General features: G+C 42.4%; 1 protein-coding gene across 1 annotated transcript; it reads left to right on the top strand.

The window, feature by feature from the left end:
* The first annotated feature begins 587 nt into the window (after window positions 1–587).
* GTF2B (general transcription factor IIB) lies at window positions 588–27,944 on the top strand. The gene is made up of 7 exons (XM_081194091.1): window positions 588–704; window positions 6,148–6,254; window positions 17,849–17,982; window positions 22,888–23,034; window positions 23,171–23,300; window positions 24,809–25,090; window positions 27,485–27,944. Exons 1-7 carry the CDS (start codon window positions 688–690, stop codon window positions 27,616–27,618), a joined length of 951 nt encoding a protein of 316 aa, XP_081050217.1. The 5' UTR covers window positions 588–687; the 3' UTR covers window positions 27,619–27,944.

Raw genomic sequence — 27,944 nt, 5'->3', positions numbered from 1 at the left:
GTTAAGAAAGGAGCTGCCCTGTGCTCTCCAAATTTCACCTGCGTTTGTTTCCAACCCAGGTGCTGGTTATAAAGTAAAAAATTCTTCCTAAGTAGTACCTGCACCTGCTTCCCCCTCCTGCCCTACCCTTCTCCTTATGTGTCACAGATAGCAAGCCTAAGGGTGAGATTTTTAAAAAATTTAAATTTTAGGGAGCAGTTTTGGCATGGGCGTATACTCGTGGGGGGCAGCTGCCCCATCAATAAAAATCTACAAATCAGAGGTTCTGCTCCCCCTCCCCCGCAAATATCCTGGCTACGCCCATGCTAGAGTGAGGATAAAACTGCGGTTTGGGGTGTTTTGTTTTTTTAAGGAATTTATTAATGAGGAACATTTAGGAAAAATAGAGGACACGTTTGCCACCTACTTTTAACTGGATCGCTATGACGACTCTACCCATGGAAAAGAGGAGGCGTCTTGGGAAAAGAGGATTTATGGCAATCCTATCACCGCCTCCCATCCTAACCAGGACCTACCCACGTACTCTCCCCCGCCTTTGAGCGTCGCCGCGAAAGCGAACGCTTTTTTGTCCCGTTAGGCTCCCCGTAGCCGCGGCCTCGGCGAAGCCCCGCCTACCGAGGCGTCGAAAGCATAAAAGCCCGTCGGCCCGCCCCGGCCGCCCAGCCGCGCGCAAGGGGAGGAAGGAAGATGGCGTCGACCAGCCGGTCAGTAGCACAAGTTGCCGGGCGCTTCTCTAGATATAGGAAAGCAGGGGAAACGGTAGAGGGGTGCGTCCGGGCTCGGGGTGGCGGCGGGGGAAGGAGAGCGGCCTGAGAAGGCGCAGCCTCGCCGCGGCTTGGGCTCCTCTGAGGAGGGAAGGTAGGCCCGCCGCCTCCAGTTCCCCTATCCGGTCTCCCTTTACCTCGCTCGCCGCTCTCCTCCGGCCGCCTCAGCTTGGGCGGCGGCCTTTTCCGCGGGGCCTTGGTTTTTTCTCCTCAGCCCACTCCCACCTCCGCCGCCAAGGATACGCTGCTCGCTTTCCAGGCGCCCCGGTGGCCTCAGGTGGTGGTGGAGGACGCGGCTTGGGACGCCTTAGGCCACCTGCGCTTCTTCGCCGACCCCGTTTAAACGGACGGTGCCTTGAAAGCATCTCCCCGCCCCCCAGAAAGGATTCTGGGAACTGTAGTTCGCCCACCGCATAGCTACAGTTCCCAGCACTCAGAACACCCCATATGGCGTGTAGGCAACTTTTGACTCCCCCACCAAAACCATATGAATTGCTATACCACAAATTCTTTTCTCTCTCCCCACCCCCCCATCCAAATTAATTTTTATTGGTTTTCCAAATCATTGCCACACTGAATTTAGTTTTAGACAATTTAGTTTTCTCCCCAAAACTGGTTTTGCAGCAGTGCCACATTTCAAGCGGCGGGTGATTCTTTGCCTAGGAGACAACTCCTAGGGGCTGAGGTCCCTTTGGCCCCTCCAGTAAAATATTTGAGGGGGGGCCGTCCCCTTCCCCCAAAGTTGATGGGCATTCCCATTCAAATGGTGGACGTGTGCCGTGTCATGCTTACAATATTTTATTCTCTTGCTAATTGTGTGTTTTATATTTGACTTGACTTGGCAATGTTTTATTTTGAAATGTTTAAGATTTTTTTTGGTTAACTTTGTCAAATATGTATTCTGTAGTTGACCTTCGTAACGTTTTATTTTGAACTCTTTAAGATAATATTTTAGTTTCCTATACATTATGTTGCTTTTACTGTATACGTTATCTTTCTTCAGTGATGCTTAATTCTGGGTTGCTTTATTGATGTTTTAATGCGCTGTAAACTGCTTTGAGATTTTTCTTTAAAATATGTTGACAGCCATGGGCATAGCCAAGAGGGGTCAGGGAGGGGCAGCTACTCGCAATCAATAAAATACATAGCAAACTGAGGTTCTGCCCCCGCCCTAACAAAAGGCCCAACAAAAATCCTGGCTACGCTTATGTTGGCACCCCGATTCTTTGCCAGTACTGGGAAGGATGCAGTAAAGCTGCAGAGCCGGGCAGGCACATCTCAGTAGGGTTAGGGTGAAATCTGATGGGCGTGCTGGGAGCAAGGCTGCTGTTCAGTCCTCCAGGTGTTGCTGAGCTACAGCTCACATCTGGAAGGCCATAGGTTAGCCATTCCTGCTGAGGGGAGTTCCCAGGACAGCCAGCTGACTTCGGGATGGGGCTTCCTTAGCTTGCAGCTTGTTGAGCAGGAACTGGGAGATAAACCTGCTAATGTTTTTAATATGGAGCTCAATTCATAGGGACAGCAGCTGGTGTCTCCAAAGAGTCCTTGCTTTACCTGGAGCCGTGCTCTGAGTGGCTGCACCTGATTTCTAGGCTCATGTTTCTGTGTTGAGGAAATCAGTTGTTTGGATGACGGCTCTTTGGCAGAGCTGGAAATTCACCCTCAAGATATTTCTATATGCAGAGTATATGCAAATGTTTGTTGTAACATTAGGATCTAAAGTTGCTTTCGTAATACATTTTTGGGGAAGCAATTGTGTGAGCAGAGCTGTTTTGGGTCCTGTGTGTATGCTGACTGTTGGGGTCTCCCTCTCTTGCAACATCCTACTGTTCTTATTTTTTCTAATGTTTTGTCAGAAGAGATGTTTATATTGTACATATTGTAATCCTTAATTGCAATGCTTTGTTTTGAAGTTGGATAAGGTTTGGAGGGATGAGGAGAGGAAGTTTGGGACTGCTTTATTAGTTTTGTTCAGGTTTGACATTTTAAAATCCAGTGTATTTGGAGTGAAGGCTGGCTTCATCAGATATACTTAGAAGGATCTTTATGACTCTTTGCAATCCTCTTCTGTGAGACAGGGGGACATACTGTTAAGTTGCACACCCATGAAAGTTCTTTGTTGGGCAACATTCTGACTTGCAGTTAGCCTAGATTAGTAATGTGATTTGCAATTGGCCTAGACTAGTAACATGAAACAGATCATTTTGTACAAGGAATTCACTTACTAATTTACTCACGTTGACACTATCTGCGCCAACTAGTGCTAAATGGTGTGGCCAAATGTTATTTTTCCCTCTAGCAGTTTGGGTTGGCTCTTTTCCTGTGCCTGCTCTACCAGTTTGTTGTCTGGTGTATATACAACTTGTGATTATGAGCTTAGAAACATGAAGGCTGTTAAATTTTTGTGTGTGCTAATTCCAAAGCATTGTGGATGATGCAGGTCAGTGCAGGAAATCCAAAACTAGAGCAGGGCCCCTCACAGGGCTCCCCAATGATAATATAAGGCCCTTGGGCTGAAACACTTTAACCAGCAGGTGGCAACTTTATTGGAACAGTGGGCAAATTTTGATTTCAGAGGAAGTGGTGCCATGGGGTTGTGGCATAACACAAAATTTGAAGATATCCCCTTCGCCCCACCTCCCCAGCCAATGCTGCTTCTGGGCTTTTCTTTTTTCAAGATGAAACCCTGAACAAGGTGAAGAAAGTACAGATGAGAGTTCATGGGTATATCCCCCAGCCTTTCCAACAGGCGTTTTTAAAACACACACACACACACACGCGATGGCGCTGAACAGGATGAATAAAATGTTCACTGCCAGCTCCACCTGGCTGCAGGGATATGCTCACTGCTTCTCTCCCCCCATCAGACTTATTTTTTTAACCCAAGACCCTGAGCAGGGTCCTCCTGCTAAATCCAGCTGCCCACAGGCAACAAAGGCCTGAGTGTGCTGAGATATTCTTGCCACTCCTTCCTTTTCTCCACAACCCACTTCCAGACTTAAAAATGAAGGGGAAAAGTCCATGAGAAGTGCCTTCTGTCATTTCCAGCTGACTGGCGGGCAACAGGTCGGAGCAAACATTTTGACAGTGTCCTGGTTACTTTGGGGATACCAAGGAAGGCTCCTGACTGAATTGTTTTCTCCCTTTAACAAGCCAATTACTTCAAGTCTTCCTTGGGCCATACAATTCTGTTTATTGACTTTCCGTAAGACTGCTTTCTTCCCTTTTCACTTCCTAAAGAGCATCTTGTTTAGATAATTTTTGAGCTTATTATAGACTACCGCAAAGGAAGATAAATGCTGTGTTTACGTTAGTTAAACAATTTAGATGATAGCAGCTGTAAGTCTGAGGCAGTCTGACCTTGAGGAAAGTAGGCTACTGTTTAAAGATGTTTGAATGAAACATTTCCTAAATTGACACTCTGTAGCATAAATATTGTACTATGCTTAAGCACTGTATTGCAACAAGAGTTTGCCTGGGAGCCATTGAGATGACAAATTTGTTATGGACTATCTGAAAGCTTGGCCCATTTTTAAACTATGTAGAGAAGAAAACCTCCTGAGTTGGAATCTATTTTGGAAGGGAATTAAAATGCAACCAGCAGCCATACCTTCCACAAAACATATCTTTGGTTATAATACAATATTTGTATTGTTTAGCCGTAGGCCATCACAAGGCAATATTCAGAACAAATATATAGCATAAAGCCAACCACAGGCATGACAAGAATGCCCAGTTATCCCTTATTGAACTTAAAACAGCAACAACAAAAGCACCACCATAGTACTGTATACATACATTTAGGTAAAATAGCTCTTATATTAACATTAACCAGTCTAATTTACACCCTGTTAATGTGCTTTTAAGTTCATAAATACAGAGGATTGGATACTCAACGTGTTTTGACATCTGTGACTCACTCACGTGCTAAGTGGGAGTGTATTTAGCATATTTGTTTTAAATAATAGTTCTGCTTCCTGCTTCGTGCTCATCTACTTCATGATAGCCATTTTAAGAATAGAGAATGTGGTTCTGTGTGGAGGAGCTTCTGTTTAAAGTTTAGAAATCCCACTGGGCATGTTGTAGCAATCTCGATTTCTTGTCTGGTGAAGCATTTTTTGATGGTATGACCATTATAGGGAGGTATCCCTGGGCTTTTTTTCAGCCGGAATTCACCGGAACTGAGTTTCGGCATCTCTTTGGTGTGTTCCGGCACCTCTGTAGTGTTGTGTCGCGGCAGCATGGCAGTTGGGGCTTTGCGACAGAGGTTGCGGACAGCACAGCACTCCGTGTTGTGTGTCGGAGGCTCAACAACTTTGGCTGGGTGCTCCCCCCTAAAAAAGGACAAGTTCTGGCACCTCTTTTTCTAGAAAAACAGCCCTGAGGTATCCTGATACTTATACAGTGGTATCTCGGGTTACATACGCTTCAGGTTACATACGCTTCAGGTTACAGACTCCGCTAACCCAGAAATAGTGCTTCAGGTTAAGAACTTTGCTTCAGGATAAGAACAGAAATCGGGCTCCGGTGGCGAGGCGGCAGCAGGAGGCCCCATTAGCTAACGTGGTGCTTCAGGTTAAGAACAGTTTCAGGTTAAGAACGGACCTCCGGAACGAATTAAGTACTTAACCTGAGGTACCACTGTATTTAAGTTTTGGTCTGCTGCTTTTGTTACAAGTTGACCACAGTGGTATGTGGCCACTTAACAGATTTGTCAAGGTGAATGGCTAGCTGCAATAGTTGGTATTACGAAGCACAGTTGAGGTATCAATTTCAGGGCTATTTCTGTCTTTGAGGCAAACAGATTTGTCACCAATTTCATGCCATGTTTATCAGCTTCTTTCAAATCACCAAGGAAGTAATTGCATATATAACATACAGCAAATTATATCCTGTCATGTCACATTTTGAGTTTCATTTAAAACTCCGAAAGCATTCTAATGCATTTTACAAGATCACTAGAAATTAGTAAAACTTCAAATATTTTGCATGATCAAGATGAATTAGGATAATGTTTTCCTCTTGAAATAAATGCTGCTTATCAGTTATTTTGTAATCCTCCAGATTTGTTAAAATGAGGTCTTATAGGGTTTTCATAATATGCCTGCCTTCTCTTTCGCATTTCCCTCTTATATAACTCATTTTCTAAATTGCATAAAATATAATGGCAAGTGGTCTACACCTATTCAAATGTATTTTTATTTCTGTGAACTATGTGCATACATATTTGTTTAAAATAAAGGACTCATTGGAGGTAGTGACTTAGTTGGAACCTTTTCTCCCATATGCTTTGAATGGCTTACACTTATTCACAAACTTTTCATAAACATGGTTTTTAATGTGAGTTGTCACACAAAGCTAAAATATTGCATTTATTTTTAAGGGTGGATGTGCTGCCAAGAGTGACATGTCCGAACCATCCAGATTCCATTTTGGTGGAAGATTACAGAGCTGGAGATATGATCTGTCCAGAATGTGGACTAGTCGTAGGTGAGCAATTTTACAGTAGTTTTATATCTTACTCTAAATATTTTATGTTATTATATTTTATAATAATATTTATTATGTTATCTTAAATGCCGAATATTGCATTAAGAGCTTCAGTCAACACATTTACTTCTGTAACAAATCTTTGAGAAGTCTTTGCCACGTAGAAACCAACAGCTTGGTAGCCTACAGATGTTTATGCAGATACTTCCTGTTAATTTAGTCACCGTAGATAACTGCCCCGTCATATTTTTTTCTGGTTTACCAAAAACATGGCAGACATTCACTGTATTTTACCCATGTGTCACCTCTAGCACATTGACCCAAAAAAAGACTAGCCACAAAAGTTTCCAACCTGTTACGAGCATAAAGTCTCAGACTCTGCACAGTTTTGGAACCAGTTGAGTGTTAACTGATTTCTCAGTTGTGCGGGGTGTGGTTCCTCACAGGCCATTCTTTGTGGTGCCTTCAGAAGCTCCCTCTTGAGTTTTCAGGTATGGGTATCATATTTTAAGAAACAAACAGGTGTTGTTCAGCTCCAACTCCCACCATCTCTGATCCCTGGCGTTGCTGACTGCGGGGTGATAGGAATTACAGTCCAATAACATCTGGAGGACATAATATTTGTTTTTTTAAAAAAATAATATTTATTAAAAGTTTAAGAATTAAAGAAAAAATAAAAAAGAGAAAAAATAAACAATACAAATCAACACATTACAATACATATAAAAAAGCAAAAGACACAATACATCAAAGCAAAAGCAAAAACAATTAAAAACAAATCCAATATTTCCATATCTTTATCTTTCATTAACTTGTTTCATCGACCTCCTCACACCTCCCTTTTTGTGTTCTAGTTATTAATTATTTCAGCAAATCCTTTCCATCTTTCAATGTTTTCTGTCATTTAATTATCTTAATTTATTTTAACCTTATCTTACCATTAAAACCCTAAAACTTATTTATACTTAACTCCTTATAACATTTCTACTAAAGCCATATAATTTCATTCCAACATTTTTCTAACACTCATTAATTTTGCAACATTTCTCTAAATAATTTTTTTTATAAAAAACCTTTTTTCCAATTTTCTTCCACCGTCTCTTCTCCCTGGTCTCGGATTCTGTCAGTCCTTTCTATCAATTCTATATGGTCCATCAACCTGGTGCCCTTCTGTCCGAGGCTCTTAACTCTTTTCCATGTCCCTTCTGCAGATCTTCTTCATATTTATACATGCTCTTTACTTTATCTTCTGCTGATCTTGTTCTTAATTTCCTTCCTTTGGCACTGAGGAGTAGATCTCGGGGAAACTCCAACCTAACAATGTCTTTATTCCTTCTCGACAGGTCAGCCCATTCTCCATAGTCAGAACTAAAGTCCAAAAGGTATTTCAGAGCGCCAATCTCCCCCTGACCCAAATCCAGATCCCAAAGGCCAAAACATCCCTGCATAAAGGGATCTATCCAACTTTCCTTCTCCAATCCAAGCGGGGCTCCATCCCACCAAATCTGACTTTCTCTAGATTCGATCGTAAAAGGCAACAGCTTATGTTCATCAAATTGCCTCTGTGAGGCCGAGGCTCTCTCCACTTGAATTACTTGAGGTTCAACAACAACTTTCTCCTTCGTCTTCTCCACAGCTTGCCATGTCAAAACAGATTCCTGAGTCAATTCCTGAGTAGTTTCTATATAGGTATTGACTTTTTGTCCCAAATCAGTAATTTTTTGTCCCAAATTGTCAATTTTAATAATCATCACATCTGTCTTCTCATGAAGCTGTTCCAATAAAGCACTTGTCTTGCAAAATGCAATCACTAAGGCTTCTGTCAACATTCTTGCCCAAGGTCAATCTCTGATTCTCACGGTCTTTAATCTCTGCAGCTGGAAAATTCCCCAGCTCCACTCCTGCAACAGTTTCAAAGGCTCCCTCTAGGGGAAACAATTTCTCTTTGTATCCATCCTTTTAAGCGCAGATCCAGCAACAAAGTTATTTTCAGTTACTTTTTTGCTCCTTTTTAAGTGCAAAAGGAGACAATGGAAACAATATATTTCTCTTATTTAACTATCTGTCAACATACGTTTTATTCACAGTCAATGAGCTTTCCCAAAACGTCAATCTTACTGGCAGCCCGTTCCCAGGTTCGAAATGGTGGTAATTTATCTTTCTTCACCCTCTCTCCTGCAGGCTTAAACGATCTGAAATTTCCCCCCTCTTCTCCTACTTCCAAGGGGGGTTTAGTAATTTTAACCGATGGAGATTTAATCCTTTACAAAAGACTTTCCAGGCTTTAGCTTGCAACGTCTGTGCTTCAATCTATTTACAAAAGAGGAAGGCGGACTTCCTGTTTGAAACCTTCCTGTTTCGATGCCAAATTAAGGTGTTTAGAGATCCAATTTTCCGTTCTACTCACGGGTAGTTGTTTAGAGTCCAATTGTCCACAGGAAAAAGTCAGTGCTCTCCGGCAACAGCAATGCGGCTTCACTCCGTGAAAGAAGCAGTCGATTCGAAGCACCGCGCCGCTCACCCCACGTCGCTCCGGATCCCCGAAACCGGGTTTCCCCACGAGTAGGGAGGCGCAAAAGGTGCCAGCCGAATCTCACGTCCACAGGCTTCTCCCGCCTGTGGTTTTTAATGGGTCTCTGCCTCGCCGTGGCGGTTCAGACCCTAAATTCCACGGAGCGGATTCCTCCCTATCAGAGGAAATCCGCCATTGCCGGAGGCGCTAACCCGGAAGTCCTGGAGGACATAATATTTGGTTACTTCTGCTCTAGGTGGTGCAGAATCAGGTTGCTGTGAACCAACCAGACATAATGAAATGATAACTACATCTTCATAACTTTTAAAGACTTGAGCCGTCATGAAATCAGTGGAGTACAACATCCTGGCCAAATTTCAAAAACAGTGCTCGGCATTCTGACACAGCTTAACGTGTGAAGGGGCAGATTTGCCAGTTAGAATGAATTTTATCAATTTGCATAGATTTGGGGTTTCCACAGACATCAGACCTCTTGGAAATAAGGTGGTGAAAGCGGCTAGAGAATATGAGTTAATGTATTTATTCTATTCTCTAAAGTGTTGCTTTAAGATAGAAATGGTGATCTGCGGCCCCTGAAAGTCTTTTCTCGTTTCTTAATACTGACTGTGTGCTGTTCTTCAAGGTTTCCACTTAAAGAAGGAAACTGATAAAAGGTTGATAAGTTAAACTTCATGAGAAAAAAATAAATTCCTTGCTACTAGTGAGTAGTAATAGATGTAGATAAGTATTACTTTATTTAAATTTATGTCTGGCCCGTCCTCCCAAAATTGCTCTGGGTCACAAACACAAAAAAGACAATTGAAAATTAAAAAAGAGTATTTACCACATCTAAAAAGAATTACAGTGGTACCTCGGATTAAGTACTTAATTCGTTCCAGAGGTTAACCTGAAACTGAAGCACTACTTTAGCTAATGGGGCCTCCTGCTGCTGCCGTGCCGCCGGAGCACGATTTCTGTTCTCATCCTGAAGCAAAGTTCTTAACCCGAGGTACTATTTTTGGGTTAGCAGAGTCTGTAACCTGAAGCATATGTAACCTGAAGCGGATGTAACCCGAGGTACCACTGTACATACCTTCACACCTAATAATTCCAAGGTTGCCAGGAACAGTATCTTTCAACCATCAAATCCTGGACCATCAGGGATGTTTCTAAATTCCTCCTGAACATACATAATGAAGGGGAGAGGCAAAGCTCACCAGGGAGGGCACTCCATAAATGAGGAACTGCCACTGGTAAGGCCCTGTTGAGGGACAATGCCACCTGGGCAGCAGCCTGCTGTGCTCCACTAATAGGGCCTTCACTGCCTCCCATAGGGCTTGAGACGTATGGGGGAAGATACTCTTTTAGGTGCTTCCAAGCTGTTTAGGGCTTTGTATGTAGTACTAACCACATGAATTGGGCCCGGTAGGTAACTATCAGCCAGTGCAGAACTGGTATCCACATGGTCCCATTATAGCAGCAGCATTCTGCACTAGCTGCAGCCTCCAGACCTTCAAGGGCAGCCCCATGTAACAGTAATCCAGCTGGTAGCTCACCAGTGCTGAGTGTCAGGCTACCCCAGGCCAGGAGCAGCTGTAGCTGCCAATCGTGTGCAGTGTATGCTACTTAGAAACAATTTTAACTGTTGCTATACTAAATTTGCTTGGCTGTGACTCCGCCTACCCTGCACTTTTAGGAGATGACTTTGTAGTTGTTTACTTCAGTATATAAGAAAGGAGTTGACGTGGTAACTCTTAGGGTGATAATGGGAGCATGATTTGCTGTGCTAGTAGAGCTCTGATTGGTTGTTGCATTTAATAACCACCTGTGTACTCATCTGTAAATACAGGTTGCTGAACCAAATCTGCATGTGGAATTATGAGACCTACACAGACCTAGCCATGGCATCCAGTTCTGGTAAAGTGTAGTGCAGGTATGGCTAACCTGTGGCCCTTCAGATGATGATGTTGGCCAGTGGTCAGGGAATTGTCCCAGTGACACCTGGTTAGCCACACCCATGATGGTTGAGTCTGAACAGGCAAATCCCTGGATCAAATCCCATATTCATCACTTAGTAGGTGGCTATAAGCAAGCACTGTTCTCCCTGCACTAAAGGGATAACACTGGCATGTCATACAGGACTTCTGAGAAAGTACCGTATTTTTCGCTCTATAGGACGCACCCGACCATAGGATGCACCTTGTTTTAGAGGGGGAGAACAAGAAAAAAAAATTATCTCCCTCTCTGTGCAGTGCCCCTTCAGCGAAGTGGCAGGAGAAACGGAGCCCCTTCCATTTCTCCTCCCGCTTCGCTGAAGGGGCGCTACGCAGAGAGGGAAAGCTGCACAGTGCCTCTCCAGCGAAGCAAAGCCAGGAGAGCAAGAGGGATTGGTGCGCACCGACCCCTCTCGCTCTCCAGGCTTCAGCAAAAGCAACACGAAGCCTCCGGAGCACGGCGGGAGCGCTCCCACTGCGCTTCGGAGGCTTCGTGTTGCTATCGCTGAAGCCATGGAGCCTGCATTTGCTCCATAAGACGCACACACATTTCCCCTTAATTTTTGGAGGGGGGAAAGTGCATCTTATAGAGCGAAAAATACGGTATGTGAAGTGCTGTCAAGACTCTCAAGCAGGAGAATGCCAAAGGCAGATTTGAATCTACTGGTAGAACTGTGTGCTTTGCAGCACTTTCTGACTATTATTTAATAGCAGCAGTAATTGATGTCCCCCTTCTACCAGAGAGCATCTGCTGGATGCTCTTTTCTACAGATGAGCCACTGCTTGCACCTGAGTGTGGTTGGTAAACCTTGGGATTTTAATAGAAAACAAAGTAAATCTTGAAAGCCTCAATTCATTCCACCCACTACTCTAAAGAACTATATTAATATGCATCAGAAGTGTGTTGATTTTATAAGTATGTATAACTAAGTATTCTTTGGTAAGGGCATTCTTTAAACAATTATCTGTTTGTACGACTTGGTTTTTCTAGGACTCTCTCCATGCTTCTCCTATTTAAATGTCACTTTCATTTTCAACATCCGTTCAGTTTATTATCAAAATGAGAAAACTGACACTGCCAAACAGAACTTCCTCTTCTAATCCTGGCACAAAATTAATGACTGATGACATATGTAGGTTTCATCCAGGCCTCCGTTGGCTTTTTAAAATTATTTTTTTATTTCACTATTTCAGATAAATACTGTATCCAAAAGTGGTGGTAGTCAACGTGGCAGGCCCTTCCCTGAGGCTTACCAAAACACACCTACACATGCAACGCTAAACAGAAGTCAAGGGGAAAGGTAGAGGAGGGAGGTCAGAACAATGCCAGAACAAGCTGTAATTCAATAAGCATTTATATCTAGTGAGGACCAGGGGTGATGTTCTGTTGCTTGTATATATGTGCTGTAGGGGACCCAGCAGCCCTTTTACCTCTGGCTGTTGTGCGTATAACAAGCTTCCTGCTGCTTCTCTTCCCTAGGTCAATGGATAGTGCCAGGCTAGTTTTCCCTCTTGCCATTATGTTCTTTCTTAGAGGAGTTGCTAGTGCCTTTAGTCCCTTGACAGTTGGCACAGTTTGGCGTGCTCTTCCCCTCACCTCTCGTGTATTTGAACACAATTTCTTAGATGCTTAAATCATTAGTACCATAGCAACTTACATAAGGAAAGGCTACCCTGTTATGGTAGAGCACATTCTTTTTATCTGGTTCAGGGTTAAGTCTCTGGCATCTACAGTTAACTCAAGGTCTACCATCTAAATTTTATTTATCACCTTCAGCTGTATTACTTAGTTCTGGCCTAGATACTGACATTGGATTTGTGTGGGTGCACTTCTGGGAAGTTAGAAGCTCAAAAGGAACTGCTGCCTCTTCTGGTTGAGAATTCCATTTTTGTAGTTGGCTGGTGTGTGAGAGAAAACAATGCATTATGTTCTGTTCTTTTTCTAATCCCAGTGTTGAATTCATACTCCAGACTGCATATCTTCTGGTGCAGCAACAAGCTGTCTGCAATTGTTCATGTGCTCACCTATGAAACAGATTATTGGTTCTGGTTGTGATGGGTGGCTGGGGACAAAAGCTAAGGAAGGCTAAAAAGAGGAGCCAACGTTCAACCTGGGAAACTCTTAAAAGAAACCTTTGAGGTGTGAAACTGAACTCTAGACAGTTACAGTACTTCTTTGCAGAAAACTCCAATGAAACAAAAGAGAGAGAACATTTTATAGTTTACCATATGTAACTTTACCATTTATGGTTTGTATAATTGTTACTAGCACTTTTAAATGAAATATCATAAAACTCTAGAAACAAACCAAAATGTAAAGTTGATGTCTTATAACTTTTACTTTCGAAGAGGAGGTCTGGTCATTTCACCAGTCACTAGATGGCAGCACATTACCTAATTAACAATTTGGACAAGTTCCATTGGATTGTGTGCTCCTGTTTAAAGGTTCTTAGAACCTTGAGCACTGTTTATGTAGCAAAAAGTTAGACAAAATGCCAACACATCAATCCACGATACAGAATTCTAACTTGCTGTCTTAATGCTGTCCTCTAATTGGTATCTGTTTCACTGAACTTCACAATTGCAGAAGTAACTGACCATTCAACTCTTTCTGTTCTGGGTAACAGTTTTGTTCAGAGCTAAATTCCTCTTCAGTGATCACCTAGATTCATGGAAATGTGATTTGATTTTTCTTTTCTGCCATGCATTTTAAAATGTCCCCCCCCCCCAGTGTTTCCAGGTTTCAAGTTTAGGATTTCAGATTTCTGTTTTAAATATTGTTAATGTATTCATTTGCAGTTCATGTGAAGTTTTCTTAATCACTTAAGTTTTGACCTCTTGGTATACAAAAGCCTTCTACAGATAAAATAAAATTCTTGCTAACTTACTAGTAGGTTAAGAAAACTGGAATACGCAGAAACTGAAAAAAGGTGGAGTTGTGTCCTGGCCCATGTTGACAGTTGTTTCTAAATCTAACTTCATTTAACAATCTGTTTAAGATCGTATTTTTTAATAAGCAACTCTAGCAGCATCTCAGAAGTTATGGTTCCTTTTGTGTTGTATGATGAGTGGCTGGGTGCTGTAGGTGTATATATGTTTTTTATTTTAATATTAGCAAAGCTAACTTTCCTTCAAAAATGCCAGGATGTTTTTAATAGAGAGACGTGTGTTTTATTCATTTAAAGCACTTACTGGTGTGAATAAACTTTCAAGACTGAGAACTGATTAATCATATACTTCTCTAAATAAAGAATCCTAAAGTAGTGATAAAATTAGTATATGGAGGGATATGTCTTCACCTTATAGCAAGAGAACACCAGTATCTAAGGACTGAGCAGCAGTAGCCACAGAATAATATAAAGCCAATCGTGGCTTTTTGTACTGCTCCACTTCAAGCACACATCTAAAAATAGGCACTCTTCTCCACATTTGCCACTTTGTATGTTGGCCCATATGCATCTTGTGTGTATTGAAGACTCAGGGATGCTCATTGTATTATTGTATTTGTACTTAATCCAAATATATTTCTGTATTACTACTTGAGCAGTATAAGGAAATGAGTAAAAGGGCAACTCCGTGAAAGCAGTTTCTTTCCCTTCTGAAAGAGTGCCATCCTCTTTTATAAAGTAAATTAAAATCTCGATTTGAAATTGCCCCTGACTCTTCAACCTGGATGACTCACTGACATTTCAAGATCAACATGCTCAAAATAGAATGTCTTGGCTATCTTCCATCCCCCCCCCCCCCATTCCTATCAATACTATCCAGCCTCTTTGCCCAGGCACTTAGCCTTGTGTTCTTTTTCTTCTTCTTTCCTGCAGAATTCATTTATTGCCAAACCCTAACTCCTCTCTCTTAACAGCATTGCCAATATCTGTCCTTTCAATCTCTACTTCTAATGCTCTGTTTCATGTTGTTTTCTTCTTGGCTATTGCTACTTCCTATTCTCTGGCCACCTTTAATCACACTTTGATTTCCTTCCCCCTCTCGGAGGCTCCTGCCTTGCTGACTGCATCAATGTTCTGACACCTCCATTAGTTCTCTCCAGCAAGGTCCCTTCTCCTTTGAACCATTACAACCTTTTTTGTTTTCCATGCCTCTTCATAGCTTTGCTCTTCTGCTCTTCTCTCTCATTATGTCTAGGTTTGAAACATAAAACATACAACCATTTCTGTCTCTCTACTGCTTGGGGTACTATGCAGTTTATGTGGCACCTATGTGGCCTTTAGTCTCTTCAATCATAGTTTCTTTTTTTTAAGAAATATCAGTAAAAAATAATGATTAACAATATTTGAAAAATCCCTGAAGAATACCTACTAGCAGCAATAGTTGGGACATCTTCAATGAACTGATGGGCTTTGTAGTTAGTTTTGTAGGTTATACCCTTTTTTAGATAGAATGCACACCTTCTGTTGCAACTGTGTTTTCATTTCTTTCCAGAATCACACAGATAATTTTCTCTATCACGATAAAAAAATATGAACCAATAGTGTGCTGCTTAAATATATTTGGTATATGACACTGAATAGTTTTCTGTTTAACTTCCGTTGCCATCTCAGGGATACCCCCCCCTTTTTTTTTTGCCAAAGTTGGCAGCGACAAAACAGTCTTGTCATTAAAGCAGGAATGGTGCATAATTCACAAGAGGGCAGATCCCTTTTGTGAGTCATATAGGTCATTCCCACTTGTGTGGAAAAATATTACATCATTGCTGTGCTCACTGTTCTATTTATACAACACCAGAATTTCAAGTACATTTGCTTTTTTTAGATGCAGTAAACAGTAACCAGACTGCTAGGCCTTAGAAGGAACAATGCTTAATCAAATATTTACATAGAGGCCAAAAGAGGAAAATGCTTTCTCCTATTTTAAACTTATATGGGGGAATAATGGCTCCCTGCCTTCATTGCCATACATGCTGTGTTCACTTTTTAAAAAGATAATCTTACTCCTGATTGATCCTTAAAAAAAAAAAAAATCCTCTGCAGACAAGTAAGAGCAAAGAATAACATCTCAAATATGGTTCAAGAGTTGCACCATTTCCCTGCTCCCCATTCCTATCCCATTGATCCTTTTTTACAGTTCTCTCTATGACATTATGTTTCTGCACCAGGTTCAAAATAATATCCTCTTGACAATCAATAGTTATTTAATTTGTGTTCTCAAATATTTGCAGCTGTTATCCTTTGGAAACTTTGTGCTGAAGTTTTAAGCATTAAGTTGAGCACCTCTGTACTAGATTTTATACACTTTGGGGGATCAAAAAAATAACAGTATTCTCTTTATGCTAATTGCCCATAAACATTCTCAGCTGTGTGGCTCTAATGTGCAGCTTCTGTAACATAAGGGTGGGTACATTTCTAAGATTTGCCATCTCAAACCATTAGCAGGAGAAACTGCTTGGCTACCTTCATATTGCTCTGTGTAGTCAATCTGCTATCACAGTATTCAGGCCTCCCTTGGACAAAGATCATAAAGCAGTAGTATACATCTCCTTAATGACACTGTAAGCAACCACTATGTTAATTGTTCCTCTAAAGTCTCATCTTCTAGGGGAAGCCCTTTCTGAGTCATAATTTGGAAAATAGCTGCTACTTCATGAAGCTTGTTGCTTTGGCATACTTACGACTTATGAAATCACGACACTATCTGGATTCTTTTCTAATGACTGATTATTTCCCTTTGCTACAGTCTTGATAACAAGCCAGCAGCTGAATATCTGAGTACACTTCATTAGCAGCAAATCAGTCTTCACAGTTTATGCTAAGCAGATTTTTTAAAAATACATTGGGAATTTGTGGTGCAGCCAGAATGTTCTCTCCATTTGCATATATAACGTCTTTATTTAAATACTTTGTAGGAAAGATATTGTTGTAAAAGTTTACTTTGAAGCTCATCTCGGCTTGAAATCTTCTTAATCTTTTCTTCTCAAATCTCAAAATCTGTATAGTATCAAAATGGAGCATAACTCTAGCTATACCAGAAACAGTATAATATAAAAGTACTTTCAAATGGAGTCTTAGCTCAGATTATTTTTGATTAGTGAAAAATTGCATCTGAAAGGTTCTAATATTTTAAAACCATATTCAGTACTTATAAAACAACAACAACCTGCCTACTGGTTTTAATTGACGCTCTGTTAAAAGGCAACCTTAGTTTAAATCTATTTCCTCATTGCCAAACCCCTAAAATTCCTTTTTTAAATACCAAAGGATACATACTCTAAGGTAACACTTCAATAAACAAAGCTACTGCTAGTTGGTTAATAAAACAAATTAATTTATTTTCATTTTACAGTCATTGTATTCTCAAAAAATAAGAAATGCATTCTTAGGGTGGAATTCATCTAACCAGATCAGCCAGGGCTTTCCCACCTCGGCTCTCCCCACTAAGGGTGAGAGATACATCACTATATCATTCAAAACCATATTGTGATATCAGTTTAATTTTTTTTTGGCCTGGCAATATATTGTGAATCATTAAGTGTGTGCGCTATACACACACACTTCAGCTGTTGTTGTATGCCAACTTGCATTGGTCCACGGCAGCATGGCCTCTGGGCAGGGATGATGGGAGTTGTAAGCAAACAATATTTGGAGAGGTACCACATTGGATGCCCTTGTTCTAACCACTCAGATGCAGTCACTCCCTGAGAGAATCCTTGAGTGAGAGCTGGTTCCCCTGTGAACTCTTGGAAGTGTTTCTGTTAACTTCATTACTTACTTGTCATCTACAAAGTGTCACTAGGGTTGTTAGAACAGAGATTGTCTGAGACAGGTTCTGCCTCACACTTCCTAATTTGTGTAAAAAAAAAAAAAAAAGCACACAAAACTATCGACTATTGACTTAAAATGATTGCCTGAATGTTGTCTAAATGGTTGCTGCGGTTGTAAACGAAATGATTCTGAATGCATATTTGTGAACCTCTTGATGTATCATAGTATTTTAATATTCTTTTGGAAGCCGCCCAGAGTGGCTGGAGAAGCCCAGCCAGATGGGCGGGGTATAAATAATAAATTATTATTATTATTATAATAGAGACTTTTCAAAAACAAAAGAATGATGATAAATGCTTTTTGCATACTCAGGTGACAGAGTCATAGATGTAGGATCAGAATGGCGAACATTCAGCAATGACAAAGCAACCAAAGACCCGTCTCGAGTTGGAGATACCCAGAATCCTCTTCTGAGTGACGGTGATCTGACTACAATGATTGGCAAGGTAATATAAATCACGAAATGCATTAATGCACAATATCTGTACAGCAGCAGGGAGATTTTGGCAGAAACTTGGATATTGTTGCTCTTAAAGTGGCAGTGCAAAGTTGGGGATAAGCAAGCTGTGCACAGTGTTAGAAACTGGGGTAGAAAAGCTATTCACCACATGGCTCTTGGGACCTGGATTGTGGTCACCAAAACAGAATGCCTAGTTGCCTTTCCCCCCTCCCCAATTCAGCAACTCTTTCTGTTTACTTTTTCGTAGATAATTTGTTTGGGTCCCCCTCCCCAGTTTGTGGTAATGGGAGAGTTGTATAGCAAAGCAGGTTGTTCAGCGAACACAGAGGGACATACATTTAGGCATGTATAGGACAGTGACACCCAGTGAACTTCATGGCTGAGTGGGGATTCGAGTCTTGGTCTCCTGGGTCCTAGTCCTACAGACACTCTAACCACTTCACCACACTGGCTCTCACTAGGGAAAATCTTTTTTTGGCAAAGTCACAGCTTCTGTGATAGGTGGAGCTGCCGTTTTCTTTGCTGAGTTCTATAAGGGCAGCACTGTTTTAGACTAAAGAGGAGGAAGCTGACAGGCAATGCCACCCCCTGGGCTGGTTGTCAGACGAAAGGCAGGTGGGGCTTGATGAAGGCATTGAGGTTGGTGGGGCACTTGCTCAATTCACCCTAATGGACCAACTTCCACCACAGGTCTTGAAGAGATACTGGAGTACTATCCCACTGGAGTTACCACTGCTGGATTCGACCTAGCTCACGAGGCAATGGCACTTCTGTATTTGGTCTTGAGCTTTTGTTGCATTTGCAGGCTTTAGCCAAGTTATCTATCTCTATAAACCAGTCTGTAAACCAACTGATGCCCAGCAAATAGCATCCAAGTAACCCCTCAGGCTTATTTAATTAACTTCTCAGGAACGTAAAACACACACATACAAAAAAACAAGAAACAGAGCATATACATTGTGCTAATACCACCGCAACACAAAGATAACAGATTATTAAACTGGGGAAGGGAGAAAGATAGACGCATTGTAATTAAAAGCTTATGCAACGATGGCAATAGCTATGCCATTCCCAAAGAAACCTATTTAAGAGTGGAGAAAATGTTTAGGGCTGGGGCACTGATGAAGGGGTTGGGGGAAAGAAACAAGCCATAACTGAAGCCCTTTGATAGGGAAATGTGCAGAAAACTGTACTCATAAACTGATGAACGTAATGTTTCTGGATGCAAGAGAGATACTGCCCCTGGAGAAAAGGCAGGGGAGGTGGTCAAGAGAGATTAAGAAAGGCCAGGGTTGACTTACATCTGCCTACTAACATTAGAGAGAGAAAGCTGGGAGCCTACAGTACTCCAGAAAAGCAAGAAGTGCCATGGCAATTTAGGAGGCCAGCAGAAGTTGCAATAGTTGAGGAGAAAACTTTGGAGAGGTGTGGGGGGGGGATTGTGAGAGCAAAGGGGAGTGGGAGAGTGTTGGTGTTTTGGGTGCTTAATACTGCACCCCTCATGGTAGGCAGGTGGGCAGGCAGGCCAGAGAGCCGTCCTTGAGCGTTCTAGAACGAGCCGGGCTCCATTCTCCTCCCACAGATGGAAAGCTGCAACAGAGGAAGAGAGTGAGAGATGAAGGAGGTGCTGTGCAAAGAGCCGATGCCTGAAGCAGGAGGAAGTAAAGTCTGCAGCCGCAGCAGAAGCTTCAGGCACTGCATCTGGTGCAATGAGAGCCTCTGGGCTCAGGAAGCATAAAATGCTGGTAGACCCCAAAGCTGGCTTGAAGCTTTCCCAAAGAGAAAGGAGGTGTTGCCTGCCCACTCTCATGTTAGCCTCCACCCTGAGGGAAGGAAAGTGCTCTGGCTAGCTGGAGATAGAGTCCCAGCCAGAGAAATGCTGTCTGCTTGCTTGTTCAAAATTCCCCAGGTACCAGGCACATTTTGCGACTGGCATGAGTCGAATTGCCACCAAGTAAAGATGTCTTGTTGGCAGGTTTGGCAACTGACATCTCCACCATCTGGCTGGTGTGCAACAACGTTTTCTTATGAGCAAGCCCCAGCATCAAAAGACGCTGCTGCGTGCCAGCCAACCAGCCAGTATTCCCACTCCACTATTTTTTTCTGGATTGTTTTATTTGATGTTAATATGTTGTAAACTTTGAGATTTTTTTCTTTAAAATATAAAGCAGCATAGAAATGAATGACAATGACAGTAACAATAATAATAAGCCCCACCAAAAAAGAAAAATGGTGAGTAGACAGTCTGTTGTGGCGACCGCAACCTAGGTTTAAGGCGCCGTTTGGCGATTAGCTGATATAGCTGAGTTTCTAACACTGCTTTCTTGATATCCATGTTCATACAACTACCAGGGACTGGTGTTCCCTGCATATCCATAAGGCATGCTTTGTAGACCCCAGCGCTCATCAACTTTATCTTGTTTGAACATAGAGTTGTACCAGCTGTGCGGTGAAAGAAAAAGGAACTGAAGTATGTTCTGTATCACTGAGATGTTTGTCACTGCTATTTTGAGGGCTGCTGACTAGTTTTCCTTTCCGGATCACAAGCAGTTTCCATAGCTGGAAGAACTAGCAGTATCAGGAGATGATATATAAAAATAGCATAACTGATGATATATTCTGTGTAAGGTGTGTGTATCATCTTATGTTTGTTTTTATTTCTCCCATGAATCTCCCCAGTCTTTTCAAACAAGGATTGAGCTGTGACCAGGATGCTACAGTCATACCTTGGGTTAAAGTAGCTTCGGGTTGAGCGTTTTCAGGTTACGCTCCGCAGCGACCTGGAAGCAACGGAACGTGTTACTTCCGGGTTTCGCCACTCGCGCATGCGCACACACTCAAAATGATATCATGCACGGAAGCGGCGAATCGCGGCATGCACAAACACGGGTTGCGTTTGCTTCAGGATGTGAACGGGGCACCGGAACGGATCCCGTTCGCATCCAGAGGTACCACTGTATAAGGTTAACTAGTACTAATAGAGGTCAGAGTTTTACAGGATGCCATGTTGTGCAATGATAGACTTCAGCGTTTCTGTGAGAATCCATGTTCATGTTAGAGAAAATGTGCACTCCTTTGCTCTCACGATTGTAATGCAGGCTGGTCAGGCAGTCATTAGTGGACTGCCTACATGGCTGTGTTCAAATATTCCATGAAGCCTCCGCTTTTTGAACCGTCTCATAATACTGCCCAAAAGTGAAGATGAAAGTGCAGGTTATACCCAGATTTCATTCTTGTCTGGTGAAGAAAAGTAGTCGGGAAAGGGCTAACTCCTGCTTTGTCCAGGGCTTAAACATTCAGGTATCAGTAGGTGATGAGTGGATCTCAAAGAAGCAAGATTTCTGCACAGTTGTAAGCTGTGTTACTCTCTTTTATTGTATTGGGAAGGTACCGTAGAGGCTTTACCTCAAGAGCAGCCAGCTTGGTAATATGGGCTGTGAAAGACATATTGAAAAATCACTCTTTGCAGGACAACTTCTGGCTGCTGAATTCTTCTGAGCTGGCCAAGCAGGTGGCGCAGGAAGCCTGGCAACCAGTCACCTGCTTAGCTGACTAGCCCTGCAGACAGAAGAGATCCCAGACAACAAAGGGCTGTCAAGGTCACGAGTTTGGCAAGGGGTCAGAGCCCCCTGCAGCAGAAGGAAAAAGCCTAACCCCAGGGGCAGTGGAATTAGAAGCCACCTTGCTAAAGTTTGCCTCCTCCCTGTATTTAACTCTTTCAATATGAAAATGGAAGATATGTGTTGGTGTTCAGATGCACAAAATCTGGGAATGTTTGGGAAGGGGACCAGGTTGGTTAGGGCAGTATTTTCTCCTCTCCTTCCAGACATCGTCTTCTGTCGCTACATGCACCTCTGGTGGGCTTCTTGCTTGCTGTGTTGTTTGCCCAGGAAGAAGCAGTGGATTTGTTAGGACTCTCATTTCCTCTTTCTGCACCCTATCCCTGCTGTTTGCTGTCCACAAAATGTAGTGTTTGCTTCTGAAACTGGAATAAAGTGAGTCCACTGTAGTCACAGTTGAAAACCTATGTTGAGCCATTCTTGGAAAATGTAGAGATGACCAGAACTTTGCTAGGTTGTGCAGTGTATATTACATGTGTTTTTCATAGAGAGCAACAGCTGGACTCATGAGCAATATAGTCTTTGCATTTACGTAATAGAGCAGGGGTTGTCAACCTTTTTCTGGACCAGTGGAAACATTTTGAATTTTGAAATAAATTTATACTAATTGTTGAACTAAATGGACATGACTAACTTGGGTGCATCAATTCCAGGGGGTAAAACATAGTTTGATACAACTGCAAGTTGTTGTTGTGTTTTTTTTTTTGAGTGGGTAGGGTTCCTGTGGGGAAAGTACTGCTGGACCTCCCTGGGCCTGATGTGGGACTTCCCATGTAAGCAACCGGGACTTCCTTTCGCCATGAGACTACATGAAGTTGGAGTGATGTTGGCCTTTGAAGAACGACTGAAATAAGGATGGCAAAACACACTAAAAGTGTGCTTTTCATCTAGAGCAGAAATTCCCAAACTTGGGTCTCCAGCTGTTGTTGGACTACAACTCCCATCATCCCTAGCTAGTAGAACCAGTGATCAGGGATGACAGGATTGTAGTCTAAAAAATCGCTGGAGACCCAAGTTTGGGAAAACCTGATCTAGAGAATGAAAGAGGGTCATTATGACCACCGTGTCTGTAGTCTACTTGGAAATAGTGACAGCCACCTGAAGGCGACTGCATTGTGATCTGTTTCTAATGACTTCATTACTAGGAGGTTGTAATAGGTGTTGCTTATTGCAGCCACTGAATCCTCACGTAAGTGCAAAAGTGGTCTTACTGTGTATAACTGGTACAAATTCCAGCAATCTCTGACACATTGTAAACCCTTCTTCTGCAGGGCACGGGCGCAGCCAGTTTTGACGAATTTGGGAATTCAAAGTATCAAAACCGGAGGACCATGAGCAGCTCCGACCGCGCGATGATGAACGCGTTCAAAGAAATCGCTAGCATGGCAGACAGAATCAACCTCCCCCGAAATATAGTTGTAAGTTCATGCCTCCCTCTCTCAAATTGTTCTGGCGTTTACTTAGTTAGCATAATATAATGAGCGCATGAATTTTTGATATTATTGCTAATTAAATGGCCTGGAGTTAATTAAATTTTGTCTGCTTGCTTTGAAGGATCGAACCAATAATTTATTCAAGCAAGTCTATGAGCAGAAGAGCCTGAAGGGGAGAAGTAACGATGCCATTGCCTCCGCTTGCCTCTACATCGCCTGCAGGCAAGAGGGCGTTCCGAGAACATTCAAAGGTAAGCGGGCAGCGTAGCGTCGGCTTCATCCGGGATCATCCAAAGTATCTTCAGCTGGCACAAGCTGCCACCTCGTTCTTCAGTATCCGAGAGCAGCGAAGCAAAACCTGCGATTCCCAGGAGTGGGCTTCGTGTTTTGTATCTTACTTGCCTTTTAATCACTTGTGCAAATTACCTGCAAACTGTTTGGGAAGGGGGCAGTCAGGCAATTATTGTTATTATCAACAAGTTACTGTGTGACATGGCTTAAGAGTGCTGAGATGCTCATGTCGTATCAGGACTGTTCAGTACAAGACAGTTCTACAGCGAAGGAAAACCAATAATTTGTAGAATAAATAATGGAAACTACTTTTTCTGGCATGTGCCCTACTGATTAGAAGACACTTCGCAGAATGTTTTTGAGCATTTGGCTGTGCGGTTTGGGGGCGCGTGCCAGACACTTAGGTATAGAAATGGAGCACCCTCTTTTCCCTGAGCCCAGTCCAAAGGGAGGAGTTACGTAGAAACTGCCGCCTAAGAGCCACGCAGCTGTATGGTAGCATTGAGTCACTGAGTATAACATCTGTGCTTCATGGGAGCCTATAGTTATCATACACCTCTTTCCTTGATTTGATTATTATCATTTTTTGCATAGCTGTATGTTGGACAGCGCTTGGCATGTGTCCATGTCTTTACAGGACTGCCTCACCAAGTCATTTCCATCTGCCCTGCAGAATGTTGATGCATGGTTCCCATAATTTCCACCCAAGATCAAACTGGCCCACAAATTTTAAAGTGAGAAAGGCAAGCAGGTTTAGGATCGTGGAGAATATGATTAGCATTGCATCCTAATATACGTTAATGATGTAATTTAAATAATTAAACACATGCAGCAAAGCAAATTGTCTTTAATGTGCATACTATTCCAGTGAAACTTGTTTTGTGGGTTTCTCCTTTTTTTGTCTTGTGGGAAGAGAAATACTAGCTAACAGTGTGAATGGACTGGAAGATTCATGAAAGGGCAGATGTATGCAAATAAAGAGTTTTATTTCCATGCTGCTCAGAACCTGCTCAGTTATTCCCTGCATTGGAAAACTATTGGTAAACATTGCTCTTTTCTCTCGCTCCTCCTCCCCACAGGCGAGGACCGTGGCTTGCTCTTAAAATGCTGCTAATTTCTGCATTCCCTACTTATTGTGCCTGAGTCCTAACAAAATCATTCTATTAAATTAAAACCTGTGCTGTGGTTCTGAGACCCAACAACTGAATCAATAGCTCTTGAACTGATGCTCACTCCTCAGTGTAATTCCTTGGAGACTTTGAATGGAATGTTTCTCTTAAAAGTGGGTGCCGGTTTTGTTGACTACATAGACTGAGTTACATATTTGTGCTGCGAAGACTTAAATGGAGGGTTAAGCTTTAATTGGTAGCAGGGAGAAGGGACTGAGAACGTTATTATCCTTAACTTATTGCAATCCTGTTCCAGCATTAATGTTGCGGGTGGTTTTTGTGTTGTTTTCTCGTTTCAGAAATATGTGCTGTCTCCAGAATTTCCAAAAAAGAAATAGGCCGGTGTTTTAAGCTCATCTTGAAAGCTTTGGAAACGAGTGTGGATTTGATCACAACTGGAGATTTCATGTCCAGATTTTGTTCAAACCTGGGTCTTCCTAAGCAAGTCCAGATGGCAGCAACACACATTGCCCGTAAAGCTGTGGAATTAGACTTGGTTCCTGGGAGGAGTCCCATCTCGGTTGCAGCTGCAGCTATTTATATGGCTTCACAAGCCTCCGCAGAGAAGAGAACCCAGAAAGGTAACATTTCCATTTCCCCCTCCCCTTAGCTCTGTTAAGTCATTTGTTCAGAAAGAAAAAGTAATCACTGATGCAGAAAGCGCTATAAGGATCCTCCTTTTGCCATGATTTTGGCTCAGTAATAAGCCACGTGAGTAATTGCAAGGCTAAGGAGCCAGTCTGGTTACTGTTGAATGAGGACTGGAGAGAGCCAGGTTCAAATCTCTACCTAGCCATAAAGCTTGCTGGGTAATGCTGGGCTGAGATACTCAAATATCTCTTGGCCTAATCTGCCTTACAGGATAGCGGGGCAGATCTGTGTTGTCTTGAGACCTCTGGAAGAAAGGCAGGATACAAATGTAATAAATAGCTCGGCACACTTAGTGAGCTTTTACTTATTATTATGCTGGCACCTGCATTATACAGCTGTAGGCATTAGGCAAAAACGTTCCTCTTTAACCAGGACTTTGGCTGAAAATAGGGAGGGGGTGGATTGTTGGGTTGTTTGAATTTTTATTAGGTATTTTGTGTTTTTATATTGTGATTTTGTGTTGTAACCGCCCTGAGACCAGCAGGTATAGGGCAGTATACAAAATAATAATTCATTTCCTTCTGAACCATGGTATTAAGGCAGTTTACACATAAAATAATAAAAAACACAAAACAACCAGTACATTTAAAACAAAATTAAAACTCCTAACAAGTGTCCCCCCAAAAAAACCTCATTCAGAACATGTGTGTTGTCATGCAGCGTTAGGAACATACCTTATTAAGTGGTCTAAATTAAATGTAATCCTCTCTAAACTCTGGCATTGCCTCTTTTAGTAAGATGTTCAATTCTGTCTAGCAAGGTTGCCATTGGTACATCCCTTAAATGGGGAAAGGATGGAAGTGTTCCTATGTGGACTGATCCAGTTCTAACCACATGGAAAGCCAAAGCTCTCTGCAAATCCTGGGAGTAAAGGTTCCTCTCATCTGGGCATGAAACACTGTAAGAGCTGAATTCATGCCTTGGCAATCAGTCAAGGGCTTTTGAAACAGCTATCAATAATCGAAGTGCTAAAAAATAAAAAATCAGTTGATGACACGGAGCAATGGATCCAAACTACAAGAAAGAAGATTCCACCTAAACATTAGGAAGAACTTCCTGACAGTAAGAGCTGTTCGACAGTGGAATTTGCTGCCAAGGAGTGTGGTGGAGTCTCCTTCTTTGGAGGTCTTTAAGCAGAGGCTTGACAACCATATGTCAGGAGTGCTCTGATGGTGTTTCTTGCTTGGCAGGGGGTTGGACTCGATGGCCCTTGTGGTCTATTCCAGCTCTATGATTCTATGATTCTAGGCTTCAGGTAATACAGACAGATGGGGTGTGTGGGTGGTGCTGTGGTCTAAACCACTGAGCCTCTTGGACTTGCCGATTGGAAGGTTGGCGGTTCGAATCAGAGTGACAGTGAGCTCCCATTGCTCTGTCCCAGCTTCTGAAAACCTAGCAGTTTGATAGCACACCAGTGCAAGTAGATAAATAGGTACCGCTGTGGCAGGGAGGTAAACAGCATTTCTGTGCGCTCTGGTTTCCGTCATGGTGTTCCGTTGCACCAGAAGCAGTTTAGTCATGCTGGCCACATGACCCGGAAAGCTCCCTCGGCCTGAAAAGCGAGATGAACGCCACACACTCCATAGTCGCCTTTGACTGGACTTAACTGTCCAGGGGTCCTTTATCTAATACAAACAGAACAGCAGGTCCAGTCAACCAGACAAAGCCAGGGATGTTTTGCTCTGCTAACCTAAATTGCTACATGAACCTCTTTATTGAAAGCAAGTTGTTCACACACACACACACACACCACTGAAGGCAATGGCACCTGGAGTAGGATCCCATTTGATGAAGTCCAGTCCAATGAGAGGGTTATGGGGGATGGAAGGTGCATCTTCAGGTATTCAGGATGTGGCTTGCTTAAGACAGGAGTGGAGGATCTGTGTCCCTTTGGATAGTGTAAAGACTCCAAACCCTATTCAGCCCCAGCCAGCCTGACGCAGAATTGGGCATTAGGGTCTAGTGACATCTGGTTACCCATCCCTGACTTAAGGCCTTAAGAGATGAACACCTGCACTTTGAATTGGACCCAGGTCTGATTGGTAGTAAAAGACCATATCCAAGTGTAAGTGCAGTGTGATCTTCGATTGGTTGCCCCGACAAAATCATATTCTCCCGTCTTTCTATTGTAGTACTACATTGCTCTTGAGAAGCTTTGAGATTTTTACTGAAAGCAGCCTTTTAAAGGTTGTTTGTTTGTTTTACACTGTCTGAAGCTGAGCACCAGGAAGAATTGGGGAAACTACAGGTTGTTTTTTTGGAAACGCTCCAGCCTTGTAACTCTACTTGTCAGTTCAACTTGTCTGCCTTGGGTTTCATTTCAGAAATTGGAGACATTGCCGGAGTAGCTGATGTTACAATCAGACAGTCATATAGGTTGATTTATCCACGGGCTCCTGATCTTTTCCCAGCTGATTTCAAATTTGATACCCCAGTGGACAAACTGCCACAGCTGTGAATTTCCGAGGGTACGTCTATAGCCCACAGAGGTTTTGATTTTGACTTAAAAGCGATATGGATAAAAATGGTACTGTTGAGCCTTCAAGTTGCGGAACTGGTAAAACTATGTGAAAAAGCCTAACCGAGGAGTCAGAGCACACATTCCAGGTGTAAACAAAATAATTTTGTGGCATTTTTTATGTATATATTAGTGAAAGCAATTATTTAACAGCCATCAATTTCCTATTGTATGTACTTAGATTTCTTTCATAGAGATCTTGGTTGTTGTTTTTTTGGAAAATATTCTAATTCTAATTCCTGAATAAACTGTTTTCCAAAAACCTA

This window comes from Podarcis bocagei (assembly GCF_964188305.1).
Source record: "Podarcis bocagei genome assembly, chromosome: 5".
Lineage (NCBI taxonomy): Eukaryota > Metazoa > Chordata > Lepidosauria > Squamata > Lacertidae > Podarcis > Podarcis bocagei.
This window is presented reverse-complemented; position numbering and strand designations above follow the sequence as displayed.

What these genes read in the sequence shown, in the direction of transcription:
- GTF2B (XM_081194091.1), top strand. An exon ending in AGAATGTGGACTAGTCGTAG is followed by an intron (nt 6,255 to 17,848) that starts GTGAGCAATTTT and finishes TTGCATACTCAG; the next exon opens with GTGACAGAGTCATAGATGTA. An exon ending in ACCTCCCCCGAAATATAGTT is followed by an intron (nt 23,035 to 23,170) that starts GTAAGTTCATGC and finishes CTTGCTTTGAAG; the next exon opens with GATCGAACCAATAATTTATT.